Source organism: Cervus elaphus, chromosome X, assembly GCF_910594005.1.
Source record: "Cervus elaphus chromosome X, mCerEla1.1, whole genome shotgun sequence".
In the NCBI taxonomy this organism is placed as follows: Eukaryota; Metazoa; Chordata; class Mammalia; order Artiodactyla; family Cervidae; genus Cervus; species Cervus elaphus.
Window position 1 is genome coordinate 27,484,112 of NC_057848.1, and position 25,011 is coordinate 27,509,122.

General features: G+C 60.9%; 1 protein-coding gene across 8 annotated transcripts; it reads left to right on the top strand.

Annotated features, from left to right (window-relative positions):
* The first annotated feature begins 795 nt into the window (after positions 1 to 795).
* L1CAM (L1 cell adhesion molecule) lies at positions 796 to 24,237 on the top strand. 8 transcript variants are annotated; one of them, XM_043897026.1, is made up of 29 exons: positions 796 to 934; positions 9,949 to 10,112; positions 12,777 to 12,791; positions 13,307 to 13,412; positions 13,594 to 13,796; positions 14,777 to 14,899; positions 15,027 to 15,197; positions 15,629 to 15,740; positions 15,927 to 16,111; positions 16,250 to 16,381; positions 16,486 to 16,629; positions 17,222 to 17,333; positions 17,463 to 17,629; positions 17,744 to 17,900; positions 18,138 to 18,262; positions 18,394 to 18,504; positions 18,642 to 18,839; positions 19,023 to 19,093; positions 19,223 to 19,445; positions 20,018 to 20,133; positions 20,334 to 20,535; positions 20,635 to 20,757; positions 20,853 to 21,026; positions 21,112 to 21,231; positions 21,338 to 21,493; positions 21,989 to 22,123; positions 22,318 to 22,390; positions 22,495 to 22,506; positions 22,905 to 24,237. In XM_043897026.1, the coding sequence occupies exons 2-29, from the start codon at positions 10,037 to 10,039 to the stop codon at positions 23,134 to 23,136; spliced, it is 3,774 nt and encodes a 1,257-aa protein (XP_043752961.1). In that variant the 5' UTR covers positions 796 to 934; positions 9,949 to 10,036; the 3' UTR covers positions 23,137 to 24,237. The 8 variants fall into 8 exon arrangements, with proteins under 8 accessions (XP_043752961.1, XP_043752963.1, XP_043752962.1 ...); XM_043897028.1 differs by having other exon boundaries at positions 21,989 to 22,111; XM_043897027.1 differs by lacking the exon at positions 22,495 to 22,506.
* Positions 24,238 to 25,011: the final 774 nt, after the last annotated feature.

The following is a 25,011-nucleotide window of genomic DNA, read 5'->3' on the forward strand; positions in this document are numbered from 1 at the left end:
ATGGTCCCCGGGGACTTTCCAGGGAAGGGAAGGGCTGGGCCACCGGGAGAGGTCGGGATGAGGCCATTTCCCAGGACAAAGAAATCAGACGCCAGGAAAAGGGACGGGGCGGGGAGGGGGGTAGTTCTGGGAATGGGTAATGGCAGCTCGACGGGGGTCCCTCTCAGCCACCTCCACGCGCCCCGCATCCCGGGGCTCTGTGCTGCTCAGGAGCGCGCGCCCCGTTGTGCCTCCCTGACTAGCTGAGATCCCTGCCCTAGCGAACAGAGCTCCTAGGAGTGGTTCCAGGAAGAGCTGAGAAACTCGGGAATCCTGCTGGAGGTGGGGGGCGGGGGGCCATCCAAACATCCCCCAGCCAGGGCGCGGCCGAGCCCGCTTGGCGCGTGGGTCTCCGCCGCTCGCCAGCGCCCTCGAAGGCCGGGTGGAGTCTGGGGGGCATTTCTTTCTCCCCCACCTCGACCCCCGATTCCTCTCTCCGCCGCCCGGCACCACGATCCGGGGGGCGCCCCAGCCTCGAGACTCCTGCCCGGGGCCTCCACTGCGGCGTGGATGTTCGGCTGCGGGGCGCCGCCAGGCCAGGGACTCCAGGGCTACGGGCGCGGGTCTGGCGGGACCCGGCGGCCGGGATGCCACTGAGCTCCGGAGGGGGGGGTCACCGGGGTTCCCCAGCCTGCGCTGGCCTCGGTCTCCGGGTCCCGCCGGGACGAGGGGCACTACGGGGCGGGGCGGGCGGCGGGGAGGTGATCTCACTCCCCCCGCCCTCACGTCCCCCGCCCTCCCCGCCCCCTCCCCGCGCGCACGCCCGCCCCGCCCCGCCCCCGCCCCGCCGCCTCGGCCGCCGCAGCATCAGCATCGCAGTCTCGCTCGGGCGGCGGGTCCGAGGCCGGCGCGTGCGGAGGCTGGGCGGGCAGCCCGAGAGGCAGCCACAGCGCAGGTAAGGCGGCCAGGCCAGCCCTCGGGCAGGGGCCGCGCGGGCAGCGCCCCGAGCCTCCTGTCCCAGCCCTTCCCGGAGGGGTTGGAGTGGTAGGCGGGTGGGCGAGAGCGGGGTGCCCCACCCGGACCAGCCCGCGACCACCGGCGGAGCGGCCAGAGCTCCACCCTGGCCGGGCGCTCGGCTCCGGGCCCCGCAGAGCGCAGCGGGGCAGGGAAGGAGCATCCCCGACAGGTGAAGACTACCTGGGCGGCGCCCCCAATGCCGACTCTCCGGGAGGAGTCGGGCAGGGTCGGTGCGGGCCGATGGGGGGCCGAAGTTGACACGTCTCGCCGGGTGTGCGCGCGCGGGTGAGAAGGCAAGAGGGATGGGACCCAGGGACCCCCACCCACGCGTCCCCATCAGCCGCCGTGGGGTGTGGCCCTGGGCGTGGCTGCCCCCCTTCCCCCGTTCAGGATCCTGTTTGGTGGAATATTAAGCTTCCCCGTGTGCTTGGGGGGCAGGTTGGACAAGGCCGCCCAGCAGTTGGGGGGCAGGGGAGGGAACTGGGCTGGGCGCTGCCCGGCTCTCTGCCCCAAGGTAGGAGAGGGGGGCTTTGTTCTCCTGGTTTCTAAACCCCAACCTGGCCTCCCCAGGGTTCCCCTCCCCCCTTGTGCCAAAGACCAGAGTCTCCCGCCTTGGAGCCCGCAGGTTCTGCAGGCTCTCGGGACCCAAAGAGGGCACCCCAAGTGAGGTGGGCCTGGACACCCACTAGGGTGCCACTGGGCACATGGATGTAGACTGTGGCCCATCAGGTAGGGGAGGTGCAGGAAGGGGGGGCCGCGTTGGTCTAGTCGTGACTCGGCCCTGCCCACTGCAGGGCTTGTGCTCATGGCCATCTTCCTTCTGGCTGTCTAGTTATGGGAGGAGATGGCATTTCCTCTTGCCGCTTCCTAGGGTAAATTTTGGGAGACTCTTGGTTGGCATGCCCAGGGCCATCCGCCCCCCCCCCAAGAAGTGGGGGGCCTGACACCCCCTTCCAAGGAGGTGCCCTACTTCCAGTTAACTCCACCCAGAGAGCAGGGGCTTCTGGGCAACCCGGTGCCATCTCTGCTGACTCACGTGGCCCTGAGGGTGAATAAGCCAGTAACGCTTCCCTCCCATAAAATGCCCCCGAGTCCCACCTTCCTGGTCCCCTGTGGGGTGGCTGGGGTGGGGTGGGGGGGCCTCTCGCCTCTGACCAACGCCTTGCTGCAGGTGATGGGGCTCAGCCCAGCCTGGCCAATCACAGGGCCTCCATGCAACACCCACAGGTGCACCCATGGGCTCCTTAGCTCTCCTGGGGGGCTCTTGGCTAATCTATGGCCACATGGCAAGCCCTTATCAGTGCTGAGGTTGCGACACCCCTCCACCTGATGTTTGTCTTTGCTACATCCTTTCTTTTCATGTGTGTCTCTTTCTCTTCATGTGTGTGTGTGTGATCCCCAAAGTAATACATCTTATTGTGCTAGGCTTGAAATATACAAAAAAAAAAAAAAAAAGAACAAAAGAAATTAGGGATCTTTGGGGATCTGATCACAGAGAGAGACCCCCGCTCAGCACACCCCAGCCTCAGTCTCCCTGCTTGGTTACAAACCACTCCCAAGAGTCTCCTCCCCCAGCGCCCAGCCCCCTGCCACCGGGCAGTCAGGAGCTCCTCCCAGCTCAGGAGCTCCGGGGCCCACAGGGCGCGCAGTCATTCACAGGGCAGCATGCCCTGCTGGGTGCCTGCCTGTGCCAGGTTCAGGGCTGCCCATGGAAAAGCCAGGGACACACTGGACCCTCACCTTCTTTGTCTCCAGATGGGTTTTCTGTTTTCCTTTGTGACTCCCCACAGGGTAAGAGGAGACAAGAATTGAGGCAGGGCCTTGTCCTGGGCCTACTCCAGTGGGCAGATGTGCCCAGGCTGTGTGCCCCCATCAGCCTCTTCCTGTGCCAGGGTGGGTAGCTTCCATGGCACGCACTTGGGCGAGGCCAGCTGGGGAGGCGCCCCTGTGCCACACCCGCCATTGCATGGCCCAGAGACGCAGGCCCTTCTGCCCTTTCCCCTCTGAATCATGGCATTCTTGGCTGTCACGTGGGGTGTGGACCCCTTCTTCTGCAAAGTCCCTTTCAAGGCAGACTGTCCCTGGTGCCCCTCTTGATGGACAGAATGTCTCCTGCGACACTCTTTCTGTCCAGGGGGCAAGCAGCCTTGCCGTGCCTGCCCTGGCGAGCCAGGGCGAAGGTGTGATGGAAGCCTTTCTCCAACCCCTTCTTGGGGGTGACACAGGAGTGGGTGGGAGCAGCTTCCCAGGGGGTGCCCTGGGCTGAGCAGGGGTCTGTTCTGGGGGAGAATGGAATAACGGAGCCCACTTCCCTCTTCCACCAGGCCCCCCCGCCACGTGGCATCAGTGGCCATCCAGAGTGCTGTCCCCCCCAGAGCTGTGCCCCACCCTGGGATGTGGACCGTGAGGGAGAGAAAGGATCTGAACCCCCGCTCTAGGGTCCCAGGTGGGCTGCTGGCTTGGCCCTATTCCTCCTCCCCTAATTGGGAAGGCTGGGTTGAGGTCCCTGGGTGGGGCCTTACACCCCCCACCAGTTTTCTCCCTCCTGCTAGCTCTGACCTGGCCATTACTGGATGCTCCCCCACTACCCTGCTCTCAGCTGCCTCCTTATACCCTCACCCCCCACCTGTTAGCTTCCTTCTCCCTCTGCTCGCTTCCTGCCCCATCGCTGTGGGGGGGCACGCCACTGTCCCCCTCTCTTTGGTCCCCACACACCCTTGTCCCTTGTCTCCCCATTTCCCCTTTTGTCTGTCTCCCATCTCAGAGTGACCACCTCCTAGCCTGCGTCCACTGGGTTGGGCCCCGGCCTCCCGTGGAGCTTTGTCTGACCTGCAGGGTGGCCAGGGCGGGGGTGGGGGGTGCCTGGTGGCCGCCAGCCAAGGACTGGGGGCAGTCAGCAGAGGCTGGCCCACCTTCTCCCCAGACATCAACAGGATCTTTGTGGCTTCCTAGAGGCTGTGGTCTGCGAGCGGGAGGGGCCGGAGGGTGGTGAGTTCCTATGCAGGGGGAGGGTCTGGATGGACTGCTGGTCTTTCCAGAAGCTTTTCTTTGTCCAGTGCCCCCCACCCGAGGCCTGGGCCTACGTCCCCACCCCCCGCCATGTTCTCCCCAGGTCACAGAGCTGGGGGAGGGGGTCGCAGACCCACCCTCTCCCCTGCAACGGGGCAGCCACTGCCAGCCTCTGGCCCTCAACCTAGTAGGGCCAACTGGGATAACCTCGGGTTGAGAGGAGCAGGAGGGCTGCGGTGTCCTAGGCCTGGCCCTTCCTGCCCTTCTGGTGTGTCCCAGGAGCCAGGCTTCCCTCGGAAGTGTTCAGAGCCAGGCAGCTGGTCTGGAGGTTTGCACCAGGGCAGCTTTCTGTATGTGTGTGTGTGTGTGTGTGTGCGTGTGTGTGTGTGCATGGCTTCCCCATATTCCTGTTTGCATGCATGAGCATTAGCCATCTCATTGCAAGTGTGCAACCGTGTGTGTGTCCTTGTGCTTGGGAGAGTGTGTGCACACAGATTGTCCTGTGCCGCGTGGATCCTGTGCTAGGAAGGGGCGGGGCTGATGCTGGTGGCGGCTTCAGAGGCCGTGTGTGTATGTGTGTGTGTGTGTGTGTGTGTTTCCCTGTGCGCTGTGGGGGCTTCCTGCTTGGGATGGGGGGTGCCCTCTGGCCCCTCCCCTGGCCGCCTGCATTCATGCCTTAGGAATGCTGAGGCCCAGGGGACAACAGAGCCTCCATTGTCCATCTCCAGGCTTCCGGTGCCCCCTCTGCCCTTTAACCCTTTGGAACAGGGAGCCCTGAGGCAACCAGAGAGGCCCAGCTGTGTCTGAGCTGTTTCCAGGAGGCCCCTTCTCGCTTGGGCCAGGTGTCCCGGGGCCAGCGGGGCTGCGCAGTTCGGGGTGGGCCTTGGGCCGGGCCCCTCTTGCCTCTCCCGTTGTCCGGGCACCCTTCATCTCCCATAGGGCCTGCCACCTTCTCTCCTCTGGGGTCCTGGAGCAGATATATGTCGCCCCCTCTTGCCCGGTCCCCAAAGCCCCCAGCCCCCTCTGGTGCCAGGTTCATTTCTCAGGATGCGGGCTTGCGACCTTATCCTGAGCCCACTTTCCAGACCTAGAGGGAGGGCTTAAAGGGGATGAGGGGGCCCCATTTTTAGGCCGTGGGCATCAGTTTTCCCAACTGGCCACACATCCTGGGAACCTCTCTGCTGCCCAGGAAGGGAGTCCATGCCACCCCTAAGCTGAATCTGGAAAGAGGGGCCCTCTAGGTAGCCAGGTCTTTGTGAGAGGGGCCCTGGAGCCTTTGGTTTACAGAAAGAGGTCAGAGCATCCCAAGGTTCTGCATGGCCAGGAAGAGAGGAGCCAGAAACCAAGAGCTGTCTGCCTTCTCTTGTGCAGAGTCCTGGGTGGGGGGGGAGGGGTTGAGGGGTAGGGTGGTTTCTGCTCTGTGCTGAGACGGGATGTGGGTCACCTTCTACTTCCGCATGGCCCGCTCCCAAGAGTTCCCTCCCGGTTGCCCACATTTGCCTGCCATCTGCCTAGCAAATAGGCCCTTCCCCAGGGGGCAGGCTGGCTTGGAGCGCATCCCTGTCCAGGCCCCTGACCCTCTGTGAACACAGGCAGGTGTACACACAAGGATGCCTGAGACGCCCAGAGGCAAGCTGATCCCCCTGGAGTCGTCTTTGGCGGCTTTGGGGGCCTCCATGGCATCTAGAACCCCATACCTGGTGAGCATGGTGCTCCAGTTCTCTGAACCTCAGTTACCTCAATGTATACAATGGAGATAATGATAGTACTGCTCCCCCCAGGGTCATTTTCGGGATTCAATGAGTGATGCATGTAAGGCTATTTAGAAGCGTTCCTGGCATGTGGGACGTGCTGGCCACAAATTCAGTTAATAAAATAAGAAAGGTGGGAATGTCCAACTGCCGTTGGGGAGGTTTCCACCCCCCTTCCTTTCTCAGTGGAGACCGTCTGCTCTCCCCTCTCTCCCACAAAGGGTTAACCTCTGCCCCACCCCTTCCTTACCCTGTAAGGAGAATGGTCCATTACAGGTGAGCTGGTGTTGCCTTGGAGACCGCAGCCTTGTAGGGGCTGAGGGCGTGCTCTCCCTGAGGGTGGGGCGAGGCTGGGACTCAGCAGCTTCCTCTAAGACTTCTGGCCGCCCCCCCACCCCCCCACCACGGTACCTGTGGGGGCTCCCACCCAGGAGCCTCTTTTCTGTAGTATCTAAATTACCCATTAGGCTGCGGCAAGCTTTCCTCCCTTCTTCCCCCATCTTTGCCAGTGGAGGGAGCTGGCTCCCATCTCCATGGAAACCCGCCAGCCACGGCCTGGTGGGGAGGGTGAGGAGGAGCCTTAAAGAAACACAGTGCCTGGGGTGGAGGTGACACCCACCCCACCCCATTTGTATACCCACCGACAGCCTGGAAAATTCCCCACCAGCCCTGCTGAGCAGACAGCCCAGATGTAGGTGGCCCCAAGCGCCCCTTCAGGCCTACCAGATCATGGCCCTGGCACTGCCACTCTGGACTATCTTATATACCCAGGCTGAGCCCCCAGCCCTGCCCCCTGCTCGGAACAGACCAGCGGGGGCACCTTCCTGTGGCAGGGGAATTTCTGTCCATGGGAAGGGGCCGGGAGGAGGCCAGCTAGGAGGTTCCCAGAGTGTGTGCAAGGAGAAAAGCAGCCCTCCCAGATCTCAGCCTGGCTTCACGACCTCCCAAGTGTGCCCCCCCACCACCCCGCCCTGTCCCCACTTAAAGGATGGAGGCCAGAGGAGAGGATTGGCCTGAGGATTCGGGCTGTGGCCGGGGTGGGGCTCCTCCAGGGTCTCACTGAGGTGCTCCCTGCTGGCTCTTGCACCTCGGAGCCTGCCACGCCCTTTCTCCCTCCCTGCCTGCCCCTGTTGAGCTGGCCCGTGGATGCATGGGCACCCCCTCTGCCCTGGGGCAGCTCGCTGAATGCCAGCAGAAATCTTGGAGGGAGGTCCTCTGAGTGCTTGTCCCTCCTCCCTTGTGGGACTCCCCACCTGCTTCCTAAGGGTCTGCCAGCAGCAGCTTGTTTCATCTGTAACCGCCCCCCATCCTATGGCCACAAGTGGCCAGGGCCCTGCCGCTCTGTATCTGTTGTTGCAGGCTTTGTTTGTCTCTGCCTTCTGTTGGTCTCTCCACCGTCCAGCCTGACTTCCGAACCCAAGAAGCCCCATTCCTGTGACTCGGGTCCATCTCCTCTCCCCCCCCAACCCTGGCCCTTGCCTGGCACACCCCTGTCTACAAGGATGTGGAAAATGTGCCCCTGGGCTTGCGCCTGGGCACACACTCACACACACACTCGAGTGCACACGCACATACACACCCCTCACTCATCTTGCTCTTTCGGCCATTTCTCATCAGTTGCTTTTTGCTTTTTGTCTCGTCCTTTGTGCTCCTCGCCCTTCTCCTCTCCCTTTCCCCGCTGCCCGGGTCTCTGTTTCTGGGTTTCTCCACGTGGGTTACTGTGGTGGTCCAGCATCTGTCTTTGTCTCCCATTCCCTGCCCCCCCAGCCCTCCTGCTCTGTCTCTCCTGTTCCCTCCTGCCTCTTTCTCGCCCTGTCTGTCACCTTTCAGTCTTCCCCAGCCTGCCCCCCAGCGCCACCCCCCCCCCCGCGCCTTTGCAGACGTGGCCTTGGCTCCATCTGTACACCAGCTTGTGGAACACTCCCCCGCCTCCTTTGCCCCTGGAGGTGCTGATAGGGGGTGGGGGGCCTGCTGCACTGACAACCTGAGCTGCTTGCTCTGTAATTGCCTGAGGAATGGGGAGAGATCAGAGACCCAGCCACAGCTGTCAGGGGCGTCCCCAACTTCTGGCTCCTGCCTGGACTCCGGGGGCCTGGGAAGGTGGTGAGCTGGGTGGCAAAGACCAGGAGACTAAAAGAGGTTGAATGTGAGACTGTGGGGTGTCAGGATGGGGCAGTGAGTGGAGCCCATGGGGATTGGGGCTATCCTGTATCCCCTGCATATACACCAGGGTACACATGCCAAACCCCATTCTGGGGACAAACAGCCATCCTCTTTCCAGCAAAAGGGAGTGCTCCAGCCTCACAGGCCAGAAGGATGGCGTTGAAGATTCTTGCTTGTCTCCCTCCCCTCCCCCTCTGAAGACCAGAGCACTCAGAGCTCCCAAGGCGGCTGTTTGATTGCCTGCCCTCTGATCTGAGTCTCCTACTGCTTCCTACAGGCCTTGAAGCTGAGGCCAAGGCCGCGTGAGGCCCACCCGGCTTGCGTTGACTTGGTGGACCTCCTCCTTTCTGGGACCCAGTTTGGCTCTTGCCCTCAGGAAGTGACCAAGCCATTGCCACTTCCTTACTCTCCTGGTCACTCTCTCGGCCATCAGCCTGTCCATGTTGACCCACCCAGGTGCTTCCTTCCCTGCCTCCCCCTCCAGCTTTGGGTCTGGGAGTCTGAGAGCTCTAGGCTGACAGCTATTCGCCACTGTCCATTTTGCCTGCCGGGTCCCAGGGCAGTCTGCTGAATTCACCATGCTTCTTGGGTCACCTTCTACAAAACCAAGTTGTGGCTTCTGGCTGCCTCCTGATTGACTGAGTCTGAATGTCTTGGCATGGCATTCCAGGCCTCCCCACCCACTGCTCCAGCCTTCTGGATGAGGCTGGTCCCCATTTTGATCAGGTCCTGGCTGGGAGGGAGTTTGCCTGGGATGGACTTGGTGAGCTCAGGCATGACATCCAGGCTCCAGCCCCCAAGCTCTCGGTCACTTTTACTTTTGTCTTTTTCTCACACCTCTTCCTGTTTGGGGGTCACAACTCTCTTCTTGGGAGTGTCTCTTTTTCTCATCGTTGGCAGAGAAGTGCCCTCCACTGGGCCCTCGGTCACTGGGGCTTCTTGCATGCAGAGGTGGCCTGTGCATATAGCTGGCAGACTTGGGCTTGGGGTGGACACATCTATCAGTTGAGCCCTGAAGACTCAGAAAAAAAAATCCAGAAGGTGGGCCTGGAAGACACTCTAGATGTAAGAAATGCTGTCCCAGAGCTTTCCCTGAGCCCTGATCTGAGCCTGGCTTGCAGCATCTGGAAGGGGGGAGGCCACAGTTGCCTCTGTTGACCCCCTAGGAGCCCGAGGGACAGCTGAGAGGTGCTTTCCTCGACTCTCTCCTGCCACTCCTTGAGGGCAGGCTTCCTTTCCCATTCTTTCTTCTTTTTTCCTCAACCTGTTCTATGAAATGCAGCCTTCTTGGTTCCCTTCTCTTCTTGTCCTGTTCCCACTTCCCAAGTCTCCCTGTCCCCCACCAGGTTTTTAGGTCTGAACAGCACCCGGGGATCAGTTGGTTCCGAAACCACCAGCAATGAGACTGTGACAAGGGTTCTTCTCTACATATGTGTGCATGCATGCTGTGTGTGCACACAGAGATAGCAGACAGGAGTCATGCCCCAGAGACACAGATGCGCAGGAGCAGACGCCTATACTTCTGCGTGCCTGCAGTCATACACACACCCACTCATGAGTGCCTCCCGGTTCCAGAGAAAAGGGACATGTCCTCCTGCATGTATGCACATAGCCACACAGCTACTGCACACCCACATCCACACTCATGCCCACAGGCCCCTGCTTATGGGCCCTTGAGTCACACATCAGGAGGACGGGCACAGAGAAGCCTGTGCCAGGCCCAGGGGAGCGGATGGGGCAACAAGTTGGTGGTGCCGGAGAGGCAGCTGGTGAAGGAGGCACGGCCATTAGGAAGGGAATGAAAGGCGAACTGGAGGCCCAGACTCTGCTGGTCTCTTCCAGGTTTTCTTCTTCAAAATGGGGGGGTAGGGGGAGGGAAGAGTGGAGGGGGCGGGGCCGGGGGAGGGGCCAGGAGCCCAGGCTCGCCCAGATGTTAGTCACTAACATCCGTCCGTTCTCTCTCCTCCCTTACCTTGCCCTTCCCTTCCTCCCCTCTCGCATTCCCCCCACCCCCGGCTCCCTCCCGCAGCCACCCACCAGCCACCCTTCCCTCCGGCCTGAGCTTTAGCCGAGCCCGGCCGGCTTTGCCGCGCCGAGCCGCCGGCGCCGCCGGGAAGATGGCCATGGCGCTGCGGTACTTGTGGCCTCTCCTCCTCTGCAGCCCTTGCGTGCTCATCCAGATCCCCGAGGAATGTGAGTAATCGGAGGGCGCCGCGGCGCCTCCCTTCTCCGCCGCGCTGGGCTTTTCTTTATTTTCTGCTTCCTCACTTTCTCTGGGTTCCAGACCCCCCGCCCTTCCCTTCCTGGGGACCCGGAGTGCGCAAGAGGTACCCGGACTTTGGATCCCCCCTGTAAAGTACAGGGTAGAAGACTTGGGCTATATCAGTACCACGGACAGGGACCAGAGACGCGGGAGGGAGGGTGCTGTTTCAGCACCAGGGACAGCGGGCCTGGCGCCTGACCCGCCCCCTCGGGCCTCAGTGCCGGCCCCACCCCGCCAAGGATGGGGCAAGCGCGAGAATGTCTTCAGCTAGCTAGACCAAGCCTCACTCCGGCTTCTGACTTGAGTAATCCTATCTGGGGCCCTTGGTAGCTCTTTCCATGAACTGAGACAGGAAAAGACCCCTTGCGAAGATCCAGCAGCCTTCTGGATCCTTAAAATGTGATGTGTAGTTGCTTAGTGGGGGGTTGGAGGTGGGGCTGTTGGAGTAATCCTTTCGAGGGGGGTTCCTGGGGAGGGTGACTACAGGGCTGTGACTGAACGCGAGTATTTGTGTATGCTTTCGAGCTGGACAGACTGTGTAATTTGTCTGGATATATTTTTAGATGTGTGTGGTGTGATACATTGACTAAGTAGGGTGATACATTGACTAAATGGGGATATTCCCGAGTGTGATTTTGATGTCCTGTGTAGGTAAGTTTGTGAGTCACTCTAACCGCTTCTTACTGGTCACATTTGTGAAGCTCTGTAGGTATTTGACTGTTGACATTGGATTGTACTAGTGAGTCATACGGGCCTGTGAGTACCTGTGTGTGGACCGTATGTTACTGTGGGTGTTTTCTCCTGAGTGTGAGAAGGAGATATAAACACACTGCTATAAGCGGCTTTGGGGCTTGTGTGAGGGACAGTTGACATGGTAGATTTGTGTATCTTAAATCTGTTCCTTGTTCGCTCCAGTAGCTTTCCCCCTCACCTTTCCACCTTTGTCTCTGAGCCTGCACCTGTTGGAGGCCAGCATCACTGAGAGATGAGCTGTGTGCTGAGGCTGGGGGAGGCTGTCCAAGCCAGGAATGGGTCAGGGGCTGAGAGAGGTGACCATGACTGGCCCCTGACATTGAGGGGCCTTGAGGGTTTGCAGGAGGTGGGGAGGGTCTGATGGGAAGAAAGGTTGGGGCTGTCTCCCTAGATATACACATGGAGCTCCAGGCAGTCACACCCGAAACCCTACCCCAGCTGCAGAAGCACACGGACCAGCCACCTGTATCCAGCCAGGCACAGAGACCCCCCCAAGAGGACACACGGGGGCACACAGGCACACACAAGTGAGAGGCTGAGGTACAAAGGAACACAGCCACCTGCATGAACACAGGAGCGGGTAGGCCACAGAGTCGTACAGTAAATGCAGGCAGGCACTCACAGCCTCCCAAGGTGCTCTGGCCAGACACGTCCGTATAGAGGCACACGGGCAGATGCTCACAACGTCACTGCAGCACTGCCTGGGGCATGCCCACATGTGCCCAGACTCATATTTTGGCACATTCCCACACATGTGCTCGTCTGCCTCCCCCTTCATCTCCCCCCAGCAGCCTTCAGGCCTTACCCTGCTATGCCTGTGTGTGGAGGGGCATCGGAGACCCACGGCGGGTCTAAGGGGGCCCTGGGCACTGACTGGCACCTGTTATTGACCCTGATGCAACATGGCAAGCAACCTAGTGCCTCCCAGTTGGAAGCTCTCCTCCAGCTCTCTCCCTCCCCGGCCGCTCCAGGCCCCTTTGTCTCCTTCCCCGCTTGCCCCATCCTGTGGTCCCTCTCACTGTCTCTGCCTCTCAGGCTGCCTTCACTGGCCCCTCCCCAGCACAGAACCCTCTCTGCAGTGTCCCCAGGGAGCCCCATCATCTCTCCTGGGGGCCCCTACCCTGAGGTTTTCTGCAGAAACAAAAGCTTTCAGAGGCAGCCCACTGCTGTCAGCCACCCTGGCCAGTGCTCTGCTGAAGCCTGGTGGCACTGGGGGCAGAAGCCCCGGCCTCAGCTCCACGGAGCTTGGCGGCAGGCTGGGAGGAAGGAGGGGGAGAAATTGAAGCCTGGTGCCGGACTGGCAGGCCCTGGAAACTCAGATTCAGCAGGGCCTTGGGGAGGATTTGGAGGAGAGGGGGCCGCTGGGCTCCGAAGGCTGGGTCCCGGGTAATTGAAAATACTGAGCTGTGCTAATTGGATTAGGAGGGATACGAGCTGGAGCAGGAGGGGAGTGTGCCCTGGCTGCTATAGGCGGGCTGTCTGCCTCTCTGGCTCCCGAGGCATCCTGGGTGGAGGGCGGGGGGTCAGTTCTGCAGGCCCTGCCAGGAGGAGGCAAGGATCTGGCCACAGCGCAGTCTTTGTTAAAGTCACAGATTTCTTTCTCCCTGCCGCTGGAGCTGAGGCCTACTGGCCCTGGCCATTGCCCGAGCCCAGGACTGGCGATCAGGCTGTGTCCTGGAGGTCTTGACCTTGCCATAGCTGTAGCGTGGCGTGTGTCCCCTTCTTACACCCTCTCCCAGCCTCCCCCTCCCCCAGGGTTTTCTGTACTTCTTTCTGCCCAAGTCATCGGGAGACTTGTCAGCCTTTCTCTCATTCTCTCCCTTGCTGCATGGATCTCTCAGATGAAGGACACCATGGTAAGTTGGGGGGAGGGTGGAAATGTTTCCCAGGAGGCCCTGTATGCCTTGTGCCTCATGCAGGCTGCAGTCTTTGCTGGTTCTTGGGTCCTGTGGCACCTGAGGGGGGCGGCCTTGTTCTGTCTCCAGCAGGTGGGTTTCCTCCCTGGCTCTCCACCTGTCTCTGGTGGTCCACCCTTCCCTCTGGTCCTCCTCTCTCCCCGTGAGGGGTTTGCCCTGGTTGGTGCCTCTGTCTTTGACTTCCCCTGTCTCTCTTTTCTTTCTTTCACATGCTTTGTCTTTCTGTTTGGCTTCTTCTCTCTCTTCTGGTTTCTTTCTCTGTAACTTTTGGTGCCATCCTGTCTCTGTTCTGGTCCCATCCACCTTTGCCCAGATGCTTTGGGCTCAACTTGCTTCTCCCCGCCCCGAAACCCCATGGCCATGTGGCCTGTCAGGCTCCAGACCCGGCTTCCGTCCCCAGGGGACAAGGGTGAGGGCTGAAGTGCTCACCACATCTGTCCCCCCTCCCCACCCAGTGATGGAACCCCCCATCATCACGGAGCAGTCTCCCCGGCGTGTGGTCGTCTTCCCCACAGATGACGTCAGCCTCAAGTGTGAGGCCAGTGGCAAACCCGAAGTGAAGTGAGTGACCATCACCTTCTAAGCCCTGGGGCTGACCACTGACTTGACCCCCAAGCCCTTGTGGTCCCCGGGGCCTTCCCCCTCCTGGGCATCCCTCGCCAGTCAGGGTCGTCACCCTGGCCCAGCCCCTGGCCCAGCTGCCCGGCTTCAGGCCTCCTCTGAGCCTTTTTCTGCCCTACAGGTTTCGCTGGACTCGGGATGGCATCCTCTTCAAACCCAGAGAGGAACTGGGCGTGACCGTGAACCAGGCGCCCCATTCTGGCTCCTTCAGCATCACGGGCAACAGCAGCAACTTCGCCCAGAGCTTCCAGGGCACCTATCGCTGCTTTGCCAGCAACAAGCTGGGCACTGCCATGTCCCATGAGATCCAGCTCATGGCTGAGGGTGCGAGGCGCTGTGGGGACTGGGGAGGGTCTGGGGCATGTGAGCGGGTCCCCAAAACCGATCCGCCGAGCACATGTGAGGCTCCAACCTGAAAGCCGAGCTCTCTCAGCTGGTTGTTAAGAGTGCCAAGGGACCGGGCACCCTGCTGGCCCGCAGCCACCTCTTCCCTCCTCGCCCTGTTCTTTTGCCACTCTTTCTGGTCAGCTCCATCCCCCCTTCCCTCTCTTCTGTGCTTTGCCCTTCTTGGCCTTGGGGCTTGCTGCCTGGGGGGTGCCCTGGGAGGGCTTGTTGACTGAAGGAGGGCAGGACTGAGCCTTTCTGAGCCTGGGCTTCGGCTTCTACCCCATCCATCCCTGAGTTGCTGTCTGCTGTCCACCACCCTCCGGTCATCTCCTCCCACGTCCCCTCCATCACTGTGTCTCCTCTCCCCTCCGTTGTGCACCTCTCACCTGACCCCTCTGGCTTCCCTTCTTACCGCTGTCTGCCTCTGTCTTTATCTGTGTCGCCCTCTCCCTGGGGTTTTCCCCCCCAGCATTCCATCCTCCTCTGTGAGCTTTCTGCCTCCCGAGCTTGCACTCATCTCTTTTCCTCTGCCCCTCCAGTTACCTTGGGAACCGTTGCCATGGTTTCTGTGTCAGGATGATGGAAGGGGCTGTGACTCCAGCATCCCACCACGGCTCCCCTCCCCCCATCGCTGCACCTCAGCCTTCCCCCACCCGCCCTCATCCCTTCCTCCTGGTGGGAGCTGAGAGTTGTAGAGAGTTAACCCTTCATGGCCATCTGGCCTCTGGCCCATCCTCTCATCTGCGCACTGCGCTGGTCTTGGCCTTGAGCCCAGAGAGGATCCAGAGTCCTCTGCCTCCCTCATGTGCTGCCTCACCAACCTGCGCCCTCGGGTAGCCCTCCTCCTCTCCCTCTGCCCTGCCTTCACCAGGAAGAGACTAGAGACTCCATGGGGCCAGCCTCTCTGTCCCTTCCAGGTACCCCCAAGTGGCCAAAGGAGACAGTGAAACCTGTTGAGGTCGAGGAAGGGGAGTCGGTGATTCTCCCTTGCCACCCGCCCCCCAGTGCAGAGCCGCTCCGGATCTACTGGATGAACAGCAGTGGGTGCCCATGAGGGGCTGCCGCCAGGGGCAGGGGACGGGTCAGTGGGTGTATGTTCCCAGGGGAGGGCTCCTGACCTCTGACCTCTGCCTCCTTCCTTCCCCCCACCCCCCCTCCCTCCCACAGAGATCTTGCACATCAAACAGGATGAGCGGGTGACCATGGGCCAGAATGGCAACCTCTACTTTGCCAACGTGCTCACCTCAGACAACCACTCAGACTACATCTGCCACGCCCACTTCCCTGGCACTCGAACCATCATTCAAAAGGAACCCATTGACCTCCGGGTCAAAGCCAGTGAGTCCCAAAGGCTCTGATACACTGCCCTACTCTTCTCCTACCCTCATGGTGCATCCCATCAGTCTTCTTCGAAGACAGCATGCCCCACATGCCTTCCCTGGGTGGTGAGGGCAGAGATGGGGCCCTCTCTTTAAGAAGACGAAGAGAAGGAAATGGCAACCCACTCCAGTATTCTTGCCTGGAAAAGTCCATGGACAGAGGAGCCTGTCGGGCTGCAGTCCATGGGGTTACATGACTGAGTATGTGTGCATGAGGGTGGAGGGAGATAGGCTGGTAGCAATAAACTGGTAGAACTAAAAAAAAAGAAAAAGACGATGATGAAACTGAGGCTCGGAGGGCTCCCTGGGGTGTCCAGAGTCACCCAGCCTGGGAACATCGTGGGTGGGGGTGGAAGAGTGCGCCATGCTGCCCGCTCTGTCTCCTCACAGCCAACAGCATGATGGACAGAAAACCACGCCTGCTCTTCCCCACCAACTCCAGCAGCCACCTGGTGGCCCTGCAGGGGCAGCCCTTAGTCTTGGAGTGCATCGCTGAGGGCTTGTGAGTCTGGGTCCCCTGGGAGGTGCGGGGCAGGGGTGGAGTCTCTGTTGTGGGGCGGGGCAGGGGTGGAGCCTCTTGTGGGGCGGGGTGTGGGCGGAGCCTCTGCCATGGGGCAGGGCTGAGCGGCCGGGTCCTCTCTCCTCTCTGCTGTCTCCCTTGGCCTCTGTGTGCGGTGGCCCCGGGCAGCCCCACGCCCACCATCAAGTGGCTGCGCCCAAGCGGCCCCATGCCAGCCGACCGGGTCACCTACCAGAACCACAACAAGACGCTGCAGTTGCTGAACGTGGTCGAGGAGGACGACGGCGAGTACCGCTGCCTGGCTGAGAACTCGCTGGGCAGTGACCGCCACGCCTACTACGTCACCGTGGAGGGTATGGCGCCACTGCGGGCATTCAGGCAGCCAGAATGCCATGCCCATAGTCACGGGGGGTGGGGGTGGGCAGAGTCAGGGCCGGCCCGGGAGCTGGCCGCCTGCTGTGAGCTCAGATCGGTTCTCCCCTTCCTGGCAGCTGCACCATACTGGCTACACAAGCCCCAGAGCCATCTGTACGGGCCAGGGGAGACTGCCCGCCTGGAATGTCAAGTGCAGGGCAGGCCCCAACCGGAGGTCACCTGGAGAATCAACGGGATCCCTGTGGAGGGTAAGCAGGGCTTTGAGCAGTGATAGGGAGCGAAGCTGGGGGGCCCAGGGGGTAGTGACTCACTTCCCTGCCCCGGGCCCACGGCCCATCTGCCGTCCGCGCAGAGCTGGGCAAGGACCAGAAGTACCGGATCCACCATGGAGCCCTGGTCCTGAGCAACCTGCAGCCCAGTGACACTATGGTGACCCAGTGTGAGGCCCGCAACCGCCATGGGCTCCTGCTGGCCAATGCCTACATCTATGTTGTGGGTGAGTGTCAGCCATCTGCCTTAGAGCCCCCTGGTCCATCCCTGTAGCCCTGCCCCGGGCAAGGCCACCAGGCCAACTCAGCCACAAGCTGGTCTGTGTGCAGTGGCTGCCCTGCTCCTGTCTGGAGCCTTCCCCACGTCTCCCGCCCATCCTGCCAACAGCGGGGCAGGTCTTGCTGGTATTTCCAGACGAAAAAGCAGCCCCTGAGCCTGGTCCCTGAGCAGAGGCTCACCCTGGCCAGGATGCTTCTGTCCCCAAGCCTCGGGGAAGGTGGGCTTGGGGAGACCCAGAGAGCTTTCAGGAAGAGGCAGGCTGTCAGCGGGTGAGGGGGAACCTCACATAATTGATAGGACGTGGGAGACTGAGACAAGAGGCCAAGAGAGGCTCAGCCTGGCAGGGGCTGTAGCCGGGCACAGGGAAGCAAGATGGGCAGGGCTCACGGGGCCTGGTGGAGTCACTGTCAGCTTCCAGAGGCTGCCAGCTCTCCTGGGAGAAGCTGCCCTGGTGATCCCTGCATCTGCCTGCTGACTGCATGTGGGTGCTCGCCAAGCCCTGAATTCGGCCCTGTCTCCCATGACTGCTCCTCGCTCAGAGCTGCCGGCCAAGATCCTGACCCCAGACAATGAGACATACATGGCAGTCCAGGGCAGCACCGCCTACCTTCTGTGCAAGGCCTTCGGAGCCCCTGTGCCCAGTGTCCAATGGTGCGTGCCCTGACCCTGGTGGCAGGGGGTGGGGGACACCTGGAAGCCATCTTCCAGACCAGGCAAACAGGGAGGGCCAGGGGTCCCAGCCCACTGGGGTCTGAGTGAGGCCTTCCTTGCTTGTCCCAGGCTGGACAAGGACGGAAAGACAGTGCTGCAGGATGAGCGCTTCTTCCCCTATGCCAACGGGACCCTGGGCATCCGAGACCTCCAGGCCAATGACACTGGGCACTACTTCTGCCAGGCTGCTAACGACCAAAGCAACATGACCATTGTGGCTAACCTGCAGGTCAAAGGTCCGATGCCCCTCCCTGCTGCTGCTGATTGTAGCTAGCAGCCCCTCCCTGAGGGAGGGTCAGGGTCTCTGGGGGACCCTGGAATGACCTTCCCCTTCTCATCCTCATCCTCAGATGCCACTCGGATCATGCAGGGGCCCCGCAGTGCAATCGAGAAGAGAGGCTCCCGAGTGATGTTCACGTGCCGGGCCTCCTTTGACCCCTCCCTGCAGCACAGCACCACCTGGCGCAGGGATGCTCTCGACCTGCAGGAGCTGGGGGACAGTGACAAGTGCGGGCCCAGCCCTAACCTGGCCTTGGCAGATGCGGGGGGCAGAGGGGGGGAAAAGCAGGATGCCCAGACCTCCTGGCCTCATCCATGGGGGCAGGGGCGTGACCCAGTGTTGAGCGGGAGGACCTGGAAGGAGAGGGAGGAGGGAGGAGTGGCATGTGGGGGGGGGCAGGGAGTCGTGGGTCCCCTGGGGGGACTGGAAGGACAAGTGTGCCCCCACCCCCCACCCCCCACCAGGTACTTCATAGAAGAGGAGCGCCTGGTCATCCACAGCCTGGACTACAGCGACCAGGGCAACTATAGCTGTGTGGCCAGTACCAAGCTGGACATGGTGGAGAGCCGGGCAGAGCTGCTGGTGGTGGGTGAGTCCCCAGAGGGTATCTGCCTCTTGGCGCAGAGGCGAGGGAGACATGAGAGCCCAGGCATCCGTCGCAGGGGAAGTGGGCCAGCTTGGTTGTGAGTGGGCCAGAGATCCAACTCCTGTGGCCCCTAGGGAGCCCCGGACCCGTGCCCCAGCTGGAGCTGTCTGATCGCCACCTGCTGAAGCAGAGCCAGGTGCGCCTGTCTTGGAGCCCGGCTGATGACCACAATGCCCCCATTGAGAGTAAGAAGACAGCAGTATGGTACTCTGTTCGCCCTCCCACCTGGCTCCCTGTCCCTTCCTCTGGGAGAGTCAGACTTTGCACACCCCCCCGACTCGCCACCCACCAATGACTCCACCACCGGTTCACTTCTTGGTAGAGTATGACATTGAATTTGAGGACAAGGAGATGGCGCCCGAGAAGTGGTACAGCCTGGGCAAGGTGCCCGGGAACCAGACCTCCACCACCCTCAAGCTGTCGCCTTATGTCCACTATACCTTTCGAGTCACTGCCATCAACAAATACGGCCCTGGGGAGCCCAGCCCGGCCTCTGAGACTGTGGTCACGCCGGAGGCAGGTGAGCGCCAGGGAAAGTCAGGAAAAGGGACAGTGCCCAAGCTCCCTTACTGCCAGGGGTTCTCCTGGGGCGGCTGCTGCCTCCTGACGTCTAGGGTCACAACAGGTCATTTCTTTCTTGGTCTTCGGCCTTCATGGCCTTAGTGGGCGCCCACAGCATTGATGTGTCCACATTACTTTGCAGCCCCGGAGAAGAACCCCATGGACGTGAAGGGGGAAGGAAACGAGACCAACAACATGGTCATCACTTGGAAGGTGAGAGCCCTGGGCCAAGCTCACCCCTGGACCTCAGATCAGGACTCAGGGGTTTGCTACCCCCTCAAAAAGCTGGCTGTCCTAAGGACCAGGGACCTTAGGAGCTTCTTTTTCGCTCTCCCCCTCTAGCCGCTACGGTGGATGGACTGGAATGCCCCCCAGATTCAGTATCGAGTGCAGTGGCGCCCCCAGAAGATGCAGGGGGCCTGGCAGGAACAGATAGTCAGTGACCCCTTCCTGGTGGTGTCCAATACATCTACTTTTGTGCCATATGAGATCAAAGTCCAGGCCGTCAACAGCCAGGGCAAGGGCCCTGAGCCCCAGATCACCATCGGCTACTCTGGGGAGGACTGTGAGTATCCTGCCCATATGCGGCCGGCGGGGGGGGTGGAGCCCGCATGTGCCTCCCTGGCCCACTCTCCGCCCCCCACTCAGGGATCCGGCCCAGTGCCAGCTCCTACCTCTTAATATAGTGCATTCCCTAAGAGTAAGGCTATTTGCTTACATAACTGAAGAGCTGTCTTGCAAATCCAGAAAGACACTGACCATCCATAAGTTGGCATCTATAACTTAACTGTCTGTTTTGATGGCAGCCGATACCCCCAATGTGGGACCCAGGACTGTCTTTCCTGCAGTCCATGGTCCAAGTCAGGATCTCCCACATGGCGTCCACTTATCCTGCTTCTTCCCTTGCCTCGAATCTAGAACATGACCAAATGTTTAGTTTGATTATGCAGTCGAGATCTTTTCTAGTTCCTCTGTCACAGTTACTATTTTCTCTCTCTTTGAGGAGAGACCCTGAGACCATGTGAATGCCCTTGCTCATTAAACTGCCCACCTGTCACATCACATCCAAATCCATCTTCCCGCTGTGGGTGGTCAGAGTCCTGGGCTGGCCTCATCCATGTCACCGGCCCTTTGCAGACCCCGAGGCAAGCCCTCTGCTGGAACCCGTCGAGGCCCTCAATTCGAGCACTGTGCTGGTCAGGTGGCAGTCTGTGGACCCAGCCCTGGTCAAGGGCCACCTCCGGGGATACAATGTAAGAGTCCATCGTGTGGGGGCTGGAGAAATCCCTGGGGTGACGGGTGGGGCAAAGGAGTGACAGTACTGGGGCTGGGTTTCTGCCAGCTGCTCCCTTGGGAGGGCCGTGAGGAACACATGCTTCTCACCCCACCCTACCCCGACCTGGGTCACTGCCAGACCCTTTCTGTCCTTCTGGGGTCTCCTATCCACCTGCAGGTGACATACTGGTGGGAAGGCAGTCAGAGGAAGCACAGCAAGAGGCATGTCCACAAAGGCCACGTGGTGGTGCCAGCCAATGCCACCAGCGCCATCCTGGGAGGCCTGCGGCCCTACAGCTCCTACCAGCTGGAGGTTCAGGCCTTTAATGGGCGGGGACTGGGGCCTGCCAGTAGGGTGACCTTCAACACCCCTGAGGGAGGTGAGCTCTGTGCCCTGCACCCCTGCCTCCACGCCCCCCATCCCTTCCCACCTGGGGTGACCGGGGCAAGGACTTGCCACTGGTCTCTGTGCCCTGCAGTGCCTGGACACCCCGAGTCGTTGCACCTGGAGTGCCAGTCGGACACCAGCCTCCTGCTGCACTGGCAGCCTCCGCTCAGCCATAACGGCGTGCTCACTGGCTACGTGCTCTCCTACCAACCTCGTACGTGTGTTGTGGGCCCGGCCAGGGGGTGGAGGGGGGAGCCGGGGAGTGGGCCGCACTGGGGGCCAAAGCCCACTGCTCACCTGTCCTCGCAGTGAACGACGGGAGCAAGGAGCAGTTGTCCTTTGACCTTCCGGACCCTGAGCTGCGGACACACAACCTGACCAATCTCAGCCCCCGCTTGCGGTACCGATTCCAGCTGCAGGCCACCACGAAGGAGGGCCCGGGGGAGGCGATCGTGCGGGAAGGAGGCACCATGGCCTTATCCGGTGAGCTGGCGGGGGCTCCAAGCAGGCGGCGAGGGCAGGCCTTGGGGCAGCCTCCAGGTCCTGTGACCCTTCTCTCCATTACCAGGGACGCCGGACTTTGGCAACATCTCTGCCATGGCTGGCGAGAATTACAGCGTGGTCTCCTGGGTCCCCAAGGAGGGCCAGTGCAACTTCGGGTTCCAGATCTGGTTCAAAGCCCTGGGGGGTGAGCCTCAAAAGGGGGTTCAGGGCCCAGAGGGGCTGGGGCTGGCATGGACCCAGGGTGCTGCCAGGCCCTCCCTGCTCAGTCGGATTGCCCTCGCCCCCTACAGATGAGAAGCTGGTGGCTCGTCTCCCACCACAATACGTCAGCTATAACCAGAGCTCCTACACGCAGTGGGACCTTCAGCCTGACACTGACTATGAGATCCAGCTGCTCAAGGAGCAGGTGCTCCTGCACCAGATGGCAGTGAAGACCAACGGCACTGGTGCGGGGGCCGCGGGCAGGCCTAGTCAGCTTCCCTCCATCCCTGGACTGCCCACTGCCCCACCAGAACCTCTGTGCCCCTAAGCCCGTGATGGAGAAAAGACCGGGTCCCTGAAAATAGCCCTTTTTTTTCATATCCTCCACTGGTCCTGTTGCCAGGGAAGCCATTTCTACTGAAGGTCTTCCTCCCTGTTCCCCCAGAGGGCCCCCCGACTTTCCCTTCCCCGATCAGCTCACCCCTCCCTCCAGCTGTCTGAAGTCCTCAGACATCCTCAGCTGCTCCTGTGAAGTCCCTGGCGTGGGGGGTCCCTGGCATGGGGGCTTGGCAGGGTTGGGGGTTGGCAGGGGACAGAGCCAGAGGCTTAGAGGGAGGCCCTTGCCCAAGGCCGGGGACTGATGGGGCAGGCTCAGGTCCTGCAACTGCAGTGCCCCTGGGGGCCCCCCGCATTCAACCCTGGCCTTGGCCTCAGTCTCCTGCCTCCTCTCCCCTCCCCAGGCCGAGTGAGACTGCCTCCCACTGGCTTTGCCACCGAGGGCTGGTTCATTGGCTTTGTCAGCGCCATCGTTGTCCTGCTTCTTGTTTTACTCATCCTGTGCTTCATTAAGCGCAGCAAGGGTGGCAAGTACTCGGGTACATCCCGGCCGTGCCCCCCCCTCGCTCGGTCCCTGAGCCCGGGCAAGACAGCATGGGCATGCTGGGGGCGGCGGGCAGGTGGCCCGAGGGGAGTTGTCGGCATTGAGTGTGCGAAGGACTGGGCCCATGTGCCTGGGGCCGGGCTGGGTGATGGGGCAGGGTGAGCAGCTGGGCCTGTTCTGTGTCTGCAGTGAAGGACAAGGAGGATATCCAGGTGGACTCGGAGGCCCGGCCCATGAAGGACGAAACTTTCGGCGAGTACAGGTGAGCTGGGGGTGGAGCCCATGCCCCCAGGCCGCCCAGCGGCACGCTTTGTGTGCGTGACTGCATCTCTTTGTCTCTCCTTTGTGCTGCGGGGTTGATGGCAGGTCCCTGGAGAGGTAAGGCTGGGCTGTCACACTCGGGGGGCAGGGACCCTCCTGTGGGTGCTTTGTGCCAGGCCAGTGCACTCCCCATGCCGCCCGATCCTACAGGTTCCTGGTTCAGGGACCAGCCAACAACACTGACACTCAGCTCCCAAGCCTCCCTGTCCCTGTCCCTGTCTCCAGGGACGGGCTGGATGGGCACCCTTGCTCAGCCCGTCTGGAGACGGGCGCCCACACACCCCCAGGGTGCAGGCATGTAAGCTGCACATGTCCAGAGTGAGGCCTTGTCCCCAGTGTGCTCAGAACACACAGAAGGGGGGTCGAACCCAGGCCTACCATCTCAGGCCAGAGGCTGCCTGCTCCTGCTGGGTACCATCGGGTCATCTCCCATGGTCCCCGCCCTCCCCTTGCAGTGACAACGAGGAGAAGGCCTTTGGCAGCAGCCAGCCATCACTCAACGGAGACATCAAGCCCCTGGGCAGTGATGACAGCCTGGCTGACTACGGAGGCAGCGTGGACGTCCAGTTCAATGAGGATGGCTCCTTCATCGGCCAGTACAGCGGAAAGAAGGAGAAGGAGGCAGCAGGGGGCAACGACAGCTCTGGGGCCGCATCCCCCGTCAACCCCGCCGGGACCCTGGAGTAGCGGGGTCTGGCCAGGCCAGGCAGAGCACCGCCCAGGTTGCGGGGCTGTCAGAGGTCACCATGATGGCCCAGCCCGAGACCTGTGCTGGGTCCCTGACCCTGGGACTGAGGCCCGTCCTTCTCTCCAGTGAGTTGGGGGGCCAAGGAGGGTATCTCGCTGCCTCAACGCCCCCTTCTGACTCCCTGGTCCCCACTTGATTGCCAAAACCCAGCTGCTCTGCTTCTTGGGCACACACTGCTTTTTCACTCCAGCTCGGGGGCCACTCACATGCCAGGAGCTTTCAGGTGCTGCCTTGCCGGCCTTTGGGCAGGGTGAGGCTGTGGTTGGGGCAAGGAGGCAGGCACAGCTGTGGAGGGGCTCTCCCCAGGACCAGGGTTGGCACCTCCAGCCCCAGCCACTCGTTGGCCAGTCAGACTGGGACAGGGGACCAAAGTCGGTGTCCCCGCCTTCTGCCCCATCTTCTCGGCCATCTCTGCTCCAACTGGGATGGGAACTGAACAAGCTGGCCACGGGTATGGAGGGGGCCATCTAAACAGACCAGAGTCCCCCTCCCCGACTGCCTGTGTCAACTTGGCCCACCCCACCCTGCAGCTGGCTTTCAGGAGTTCCAGACACACGCTGCCTTCGGTGCCCACCACACAACATCCAAGTGGGCTCCGCTGTCCCTGCCCAGGCCCACCTCCTCCCCTGGCCCCAGGACCCCTTACCAACCCATGCCCCCAACCCCAGTCTGAACTTGTTCAGCCCCTTGCTCAGCGATCCCCCCCAGCCCTGCCCCCCCCACCTTGGAAATGTAAATACACCGCGACTTTGCAAGTTTGTGCTCTCACCCTTTCCCCATATGCCACTAGTGTGTAGGCAGATGTCTGAGTCTCTAGGTGGTTTCTAGGTTTTCTAGCAATTAGCTTTGATGATCCCATCCCAGGAAAAAAGAAAAACAGACAAAAAAAAAAAAGGAAAGATCAGTTCTCCCAGCAGCCACCATCGCCCCGAATGCCTTTGCTTGGTCTGTCAATGAGCCCTTTACAAAAAACAGAAGTATATATATATATGTACATAAATATCAGAATTATAAAAGGCAAATAAAAACCTGGAAACAAAGAGGCACTCTTGTCATTTTACCCAGCACCAGGTCCTGCACTGTGGTTCCACCTGGCCTGTTCCCCTTAACCCGCTGGACTTCCAGGGGCAATCTGGGCTCTCAACCACTGTTGGGCACCTTGTTCCTGCAGCTTCAGGCCCCGGGGGGTAGAGCACCCTGGGCTGCCTGGCCCTCCCAGGCAGTAAAACCCCCCCTCATATAAATGACAGAGACCTCAAGTGGACCCGCTGGTACAGACGGCCAGCCGGTCCTGCTGATCTGCATCTCTTTGCCCTACTCCCATGCTCAGCAGAGGTCTTGGTGTCTGTCCTCTTTAGCTGAGTCACTACAAAACACCAGTAGAAGGCATCTTTGCCCCCATTCTCACCATCAAATCTGCCCCCTCCACCCCAGCCCCAGCCCAGAACCCTCAGTGAGGTGAGCTGAAATCCGAGGTCGCCCTCTCCACCCAGGTCCCAGGTCCCACCCCACTGCGACTCATCAAGGATTATTCTCTTGCTGTATCTTCCTTGTCTTTTCTGCATCTCTCATTTTTGGCTCCTGTTGGTTAGTTCCGGGAGCAAACATGCAATAACCACCTTTCATCCCTAAAAACACCAGCTAGTAACACTACATGCCTCTGTGGCTCTTGCCCTGCTATTCTGCTCCTATTAATGGATCACCCCTCAAGACTTGTCTGCCCTAATCATCCCCTTTTAAATCTCCACCTAAAACAGCATCTGCTTCTTGGTCCCAAAACATGTCTTCTTGTTCTTGCAACAATAGAATGTCTT

Excerpts from the sequence above, each read along its gene's own strand:
- L1CAM (XM_043897026.1), top strand. The coding sequence starts at position 10,037 with ATGGCCATGGCGCTGCGGTACTTGTGGCCTCTCCTCCTCTGCAGCCCT. Across the intron at positions 17,901-18,137 it reads GAGCTGGGGGACAGTGACAA|GTACTTCATAGAAGAGGAGC; the intron begins GTGCGGGCCCAG and ends ACCCCCCACCAG. Across the intron at positions 21,027-21,111 it reads AGGCACCATGGCCTTATCCG|GGACGCCGGACTTTGGCAAC; the intron begins GTGAGCTGGCGG and ends CTCCATTACCAG.